This window comes from Callionymus lyra, chromosome 15 (genome assembly GCF_982586985.1).
Source record: "Callionymus lyra chromosome 15, fCalLyr1.hap1.1, whole genome shotgun sequence".
In the NCBI taxonomy this organism is placed as follows: domain Eukaryota; kingdom Metazoa; phylum Chordata; class Actinopteri; order Syngnathiformes; family Callionymidae; genus Callionymus; species Callionymus lyra.
Window position 1 is genome coordinate 21,422,868 of NC_141832.1, and position 7,490 is coordinate 21,430,357.

General features: G+C 34.2%; 1 protein-coding gene across 1 annotated transcript; it reads right to left on the minus strand.

Moving 5' to 3' along the window:
- Window positions 1–949: 949 nt before the first annotated feature.
- Window positions 950–5,917, minus strand: arl5c (ARF like GTPase 5C). Its single transcript, XM_087809737.1, has 6 exons — window positions 5,799–5,917; window positions 5,506–5,566; window positions 4,365–4,512; window positions 4,050–4,133; window positions 2,852–3,003; window positions 950–1,610 (listed from the first exon to the last, which is right to left on the minus strand). The coding sequence occupies exons 1-6, from the start codon at window positions 5,842–5,844 to the stop codon at window positions 1,562–1,564; spliced, it is 540 nt and encodes a 179-aa protein (XP_087665863.1). The 5' UTR covers window positions 5,845–5,917; the 3' UTR covers window positions 950–1,561.
- Window positions 5,918–7,490: the final 1,573 nt, after the last annotated feature.

Here is a 7,490-nt window from a genome sequence, read left to right on the forward strand (position 1 = left end):
CTGAACTTTCCAAACATGCTAATATGCTACAAATACGACATATACAATGCATGTATATTAACTGTCATTTAAGCAAACGCAGGTGTGCTTTTATAAAAGATTTATCTGTATTCGAGGACTTGATGCAGATACTTATATAAACAACATGTAGTCTTTTTACTGGACAAGTTATTTAGGGAATTACTATTCGAATTCCTGTACTTCCGTTTCTAATGTAGTTCTAATTGAAGCAAGAAAACGCAAATGAAGAATAAAATAAAATAAATAAAATGTTCAGCCAAATGCTAAAATATCTCATTTACATTGTTTTCTTTTCATTAAAAAAGCTACTATTTTCTTTCCTCACCAACAGTCAAGAGGTCAGCAACAGCTCCCTCTAGCGGTCATAAAGAAAGTATTAATACTATTAATAAGAATAAACAACAGTTAATGCCAAAAGAAGATAATTATAAGGAAAACATAAGTATTGTTTTTCGTAGTTTGACTAAAATGCGCATATTGTTGATGATAATAAAATATATGTAGTGGTGTTAAAAATATACTACACAAATTTTGAATACAAGTGATGGAATAGCATCATTTAGTTTGTAATTTTATAATGTATATTTATGTATAAATGCTTATCTATACTGAAATGAAAAATGTTGCATCTATGAACAACAGCACCACGTATTGGTCAAAAGACGAACCACCACTTACAAAGACATTTAAAAAGATTCTCAATTCAGTGATACAAATACTTATATAGTATAAGCTAACTATAACTAGTATTGTCAGACAGATATGTATTATTATCTAACACGCAGAGACCTTTGTCTCAGCGGCAGATCTTTTAAAACAGGTTTAAAGGGAGTTCAGTTCAGGTTAAAAAGTTCCTTTCAATATGAACTAAAACGTAGTCTTTCATTCAGTGTTATCCAATTGCAAGAAAACAAAACAACCAATACAGTAAGGTATTATATAACAACTTTTATTTAAAAAATATACTAATTTAATATTAACACAATCTTTATATACACTATACATGCATTTTTTTTCATCATTGTTTGAAAAAAATCAGTAGCTTTCTGGATGATTAAATCAGAAAATACATTCTATCCCACACAATAATTTAGATATAACTCAATGATAAGTATGTAGGAAATATCATAGACAGTAAAAAAGATGGACAAAATAAAACATATGACTTTAGAAAATGGACACCAATAAATCCTTTGTATGTACCATCTATATATTAAATATTAATTATCTTATAACACAGCATGTTCATTCATTGTAGGCAAAACATTCCTGGCATTGGTGTTCAATAAAATGGAACCACCTCACACAGGAATGTGGCACGGCTGGTTTCTGGTTGTTGTGTAATGTAAACACACTTGTGTGTGACGGAAAGTGCAACATGTATTAATAAATATTACTGGAGGCAGCAAGGCGTTTTCTTTGTCGTCTTAAACGTCATTCGGCTTCAGAGGTGGTTTTGCTTTCACAGCGGAGTCACACGATGGAAGCCACCACTTCAAAAATACTTGATGTAATCCTGAGGCGAGATTTGGACTGAAGATCAGTTCGCAACAACACGTGACTTCATCCAGTCCAAGCTTGCAGGAAGACTGGGAGGGAAAAGAAAAGGCACTTTGAGCACATCAACAAGTCATTACAATACACGATAACAACCTAAAGAATTATGTATATACTCTGGATTTTTGAATAAAAAAGTTTTTATAATAAGAAATGTGTTTCTCCCCCATGAGCTCTAAAAGTAGTTAAATAACCCAATTAAATAGATGTAATAACTGTATGCTTTGAACCTGACACTGCCATGTACTGTCTTTTAAAATTTGCTCAGGATATATATTTCTTTCAGGTCTCATAATAAACTGATACTCCTAAAAAACAACAACTTACTTATTGAAAGTTATTGTTAATGAATTAAAACTGGAAAAATATTTTCTATACGAATGTTACAATACACATTCTAATCATGTTTTTCCATCTGTCTGTCTGTGAGGAAAAATACATGTAATTAAAAATAAAAACAGATTAAATTCGATACAATAAAAGGAAATAATTGCATTATTATAATAATCCGCCTGGTTCTTCTTGGAACTAGAGGTTGAGTTTTTGCTCTCCACTGCCACCTTCCGTCTCACTGAGTACACTGACATCAAACATATTTCAAACGCTGAAAATCATCGGAATTATATCTATACAGCTTTAAAACATAGTTATTCAATTGACAACAATAAGCAAAAACAATAAAAACAATAAAAACAATAATAATAACAACAATTATCAGGTATTTTTTGATTGTTTAATCGCTTTGTGACCCTGGTCTTGAAAAGAGCTCTACAAATAGTAATTACTTACTTACTTACTTACTTACAAACTACAACTACAACTACTAAGACCTATGTTTGTCACTGTGTTGTCTTGGCCTTTGAAAGTATGTATTTTAACTGTGTATTGTTTTAATTGTTTAAGTTTTTTGTAACCCTGGTCTGAGAAAGGCGCTTACTTACTTAAGGTAAGGTAAGGTAAGGTAAAACTTTATTGATCCCTCAGGAGGTCTCCTTCGGGAAATTGTTTAGAGTAAATACTAATACTAATACCTAATTAATACTTAATGTAATGTAATACTTAATACTACTACTACTACTACTACTACTATGGTAATAATAATAATATTACAAATGTTCCTCAGCCTAGTGTTCATGCTCTTCCAAGAAGGAATTTTTATGTGCACAGTGGGGGAAATATGAGAGGAATTCTGCAATTCACTGCTTTTTTAGTTAATAATACATTTTCAAGTCCAACCAGGACTTAAACCAGAAAAGAGGGTACATTGACTTACCCCTCTCCAGTCAGGGCACAGCAGGGCTGGACATGCCAAGGGTGAGATGTGATGTTGTTCAGGGTGAGGCAGTGGGAGATCTCGGACACAGTCATGGAGCCTTTCACATCTTGTTTGTTGGCCAGCACCAGCACGGCAGCGCTCTCCAGATCCTTTAGAGAACACAGGAAGATCTTTAGATTAGATTGTTTCTTTCAGTGAAATGAATAGTTCAGCCGGCTGACGCACACCACAGGAACTTCCTCATAGAATTCAAGCTTGCGCAAGACGCCCCACAAAAGCATGATGGGCGCTGAATAATATAAAATGTTAATTTTGTCGACGCCCAGTTCTAAATAGGTTACAAAGGTATATAAGGTGAATATAACAAATTACGTTCCATTCTTGATAATAATAGAACAGTACGTTCAGTTTAATGACATCCTGGACACATGACGTGTGAGACTAATAATTCAGTCAATCAATCTTGTTGCTCTTCATTGCTCTTTTCGTTTTCATATTTTTCTTTCATTCTCTCCAGCGTCTCTACAGAAAGACTCTTTGTTTCAATCCTTTCAGGAAGTTTCTTTTGAAATTTAAAGAATTTCTTCCTTCATTTGTGGAATTCCTTTGTTGCATGTTTTTTCTTTCATGGAGGAAGAGTTGGGATATTTTATGGTTTCCCATAATTAAGGGATTTCCTATCACCGCTTTGTTTTCTCTAATTACTCTTTATGAAACTTATAGTCTTTATACTGACAAATAACTGATCTTTTTCTTCATCTTTGTCAGCGACTTATCGCAGGTAAACAATAGCTTTATGTCTTAAATATTATTGTTTAAACCCTTGTGTTATCTCTGGGTCAAGGTGGCTCGAAAACAAATGTGTTCATGGTATCCATTGTGTTGTCTCTGTGTCAAGGTGAATGACCTCCCTGGCTTCCATGAATACATATGCAGTGGTGGAGGTCGTTTACCTCGACCCAAGGACAACACAAGGGATACCATAAGCACATTTGTTTTCGAGCCTTCGAATTCTATATCTATAAGTGTCTTTTAAAATTGTATTTAATCTGGGCTTTTTTTTAGATTCGACAGACCATTTTAGGGGCCGTGGGTAGTCTTTAAAATATATATTTTTACTGCAGTGACTGTGGTAATATGAATTAAAACATACATGAAAACAATGATAGATACATTTCCTTCCCCACGTTAGTACCTCATGTGCGAGCATTTTCAGCAGCTCCTCTTTATTCACAGAGAGACGTTCGCGATCCGTGCTGTCCACCACCAGAATGACGATCTGAGGGGTAGAGAGATACAATCAAATGTCACATCTTGTACACAAAACATTGTTAAGAGCACAGTACAAAGAACACAGTTACGTAATACGGTCACTGTTGCTTATCACAGCACAGAGAGCAGAGGGCAAAAATGTTGAGCAGCTGTGCAGAAATAATCAGCTACTGTCAACGGCTGCAGGATCAACAGAGATAAAGACACTCAGAGAACTGGACAAACACGACCTCCATACCTCCGTGTTGCAGTAGTAGGAGAACCAGCTGGCACGAAGACTCTCCTGGCCTCCGATATCCCAGATTAAGAATCTGGTGTTTCGCACGGTGATCTCCTCGACGTTACTTCCAATGGTTGGTGTTGTGTGGACGGCCTCTTTTGTCAGGCTGTTCGTGGGCGAGAGAGGGAGAGAGAAAATAAATGAATGAAAACGTCTTTGAAATTATTGAATATGACAAACAAAATGGTTGTGGGCGTAGAAGAGAGTAGCTAAGTGACCCATTCAACACTTAATTATGTATCAATTATGTGATGAATTTATTTTAATGACACTCAAAACCTCTCATTTGACAATTATTAAGAACTGAATTTGTCCACTGAGCAGTTCCGGTTCTGGTCGGGGCTATGATCCCAATTTATCTTATACAATCTGAACATGACTGACTGGTTTGACTGAGATAATTACCATGTAACTAGTTCAAAACCACCAGCCTAAACTTATACTTAGACTACCTTTGACCTCATTCAGTATTCACAAAAATGTGCTGACCCATGCAAAAAAAAAAAAATCCCCTTATTTTTGTAAGTTTCACTTTCATCATGACATCTTGTTGATCAAGCTTTATCTTCACAGGCTTTGATATAAACTATGATAACACACACTTCCACATACAATTGATTGTAATTTTTCTTACATAAACTTCAATTACAACTCAAGCCTAAACCTCCACATTATTAATGGCAATACTTGACTATGTTATTATATCGTATATATAGTTTCAAAATAAAATAAAAGTCGCTCAATTCAACAGCTTTGACTTAATTTTCTGAACAAAATGCCCATGAAGCCCATTATATTTACTATAACTTTTCCACCAATAGGTTCCATAAACACTCGCTCCCGCACTTACGTAATTATCATTTGTTTCTTTATCTAAAATATTTACGCTCTGGTATCATCGGATAAAGAACTTTTATGAGTCACAACAAATGTTTAAGTCCTGGCTTTGTTTTGTTTTTTACGCACCAATATTTACTTTTACAGCAAACACTACACTAACCTGTTCATGTTGACCACAGTGACGCACATGTGACTACAATATGTTTAGTTATAGATCTAGTTCTACGTCATCAAGGAAATGCCACAGTTTGTCACTTACAACTGGTAGAGAACAGTCGTCTTCCCGGCATTGTCCAGACCCACAATGATGACCTTGTGTTCTGAAAGGAAAAGGAAAGTTTAACAACATTGTATTGGACAAAAATATTATTTTAAAATGTCAATTTATATAATTGTTGTTTAAGTAGTTACTTTGACAACATCATACGTTTAATTGTTTTATTTAAATCTCATCTTGTCACAAACTTTAACTCATATATCCGTGAGTATTACACGATTATTACACAAACTATAATAGTAATAATAATAATAATGAATCTAGAATTGACTTACCTATGTCGCCGAACACAGCGAGCATTTTGGTCAGGAGGAAACCCATGTCCGACGAAAGTCTGTCGTGAAAAGTGTGCGAGTACGAAGTGCTGGTGACGAGCGGATGACTAACGCAACGATTGTGCGTCTGACAGTTTCAGTCGAGAGGGGGCGTGGCGCGTGTCTGTGACGTCACCATCAGTGGAAATACCTTCAGGAACTAACACGGAATGTTCACGTAAACATCACGTCCGGAAAAAAATACAAGGTTGAATTAATATTATAATCCGAAGTTCTTATTTTGAATAAAATATATTTAAAATATCATTTGTGATACAATCCCTTAGGGGTCTGCAACTTTTACTGTATTAATAATAATGTCTAAATAATCTAAATATGCTATCAAAACTGTTTTATTTTAAAGATTTTGGATTGTTTAAAATAGTTTTAGTCAAATAAGGAGATTGAAACATTACTCTACGTCAAGTTCGTACAGCAGCACTTGAAGGCATCACACGACGAAATCGCTGACGTCTGAGGAATCCCGATGACGCAACTGCTTTACGGTCCATATATAGACACCGGAATTTTTGTTCTCTCGCACGTTTGTGTCGCTATTTTTTTTTTTTTTACCATTTTTCCCATAGTTTCACAAGACCCATAAACGTCGTCAGCAACTCGCAGCTTAAATAAGTACATTTTCATTTAATAGTCAGGTAGTCTTGTGCGACGCAAAAAGTTGATTTTATATTTTATCCACAAAAATAGGTTTATAAAAAGCGACGAATAAAATAAGCTTAAATATGATGAGAAAACACAATAGTAAAATGATCAGAAGGAAATAATAAAATAAGCTTCAGCTGTAATTTAAGTGCATATTGTTACCCCCCCCCCCCCATTTATTTAATTCAAATATCCTTTCAAATTTTTTTCGAAACTTTATATATTATGTAACATCAACAACAATTAAATGCAAAAAAGGAAGTGCTGTCATGCCATGACATCATAAAATAAAGCTTAATAAGCAATTGTTTGGATTTTGTTGTGCAATATTTCATTTGTAATACTTTCATTAACAAATATGATATAAAACATTTTCCAAAACATTCCCCCCAAAAGTAAAAATAAAAGTAAGAAAATATTTTTTTTAAGTCCTAAAACAAAGATCTTAAGTATCGAAATTGTAATCCATCACATTTCTATATGACTTATTTTATAGTTTTACTTCATGAGGGCCATAGAAATACAGTCAGAAGGCCATTGGCGATGTCTGCGCTAGTGTCTAAACAAACCAAAACTAACCACAACACACAAGCTAAGACAAACCCTCACGCCAACAACATACCTGCACGAATATTCAAGCACAAAGATACAATTGAATTACAGAATAAAGTTTCACTGGTAAATATAATTCTATGTTTTATATCAACATGGCAGATGATCTTGGTGCAAGTTTATGTGTTTCTACACATATCCTGAGAGCTGAGAGAGTGAATATAAAACCACAACAACATAAAGAAAAAAAGACATGACTCAGTTCTGCTGACATTTTTAATTAAAATACGAATTTATGCACAAATTAAAAATGATGGGCAGAAAAAAAGCATAATGTAGCTACAATCAGGCACCAATGATACATGTCGGTTCATTTTGTTGTCTTTTTTTTTGTAAATAACAATTGCGATAATGCAACAATAACATCGTTTACTGATC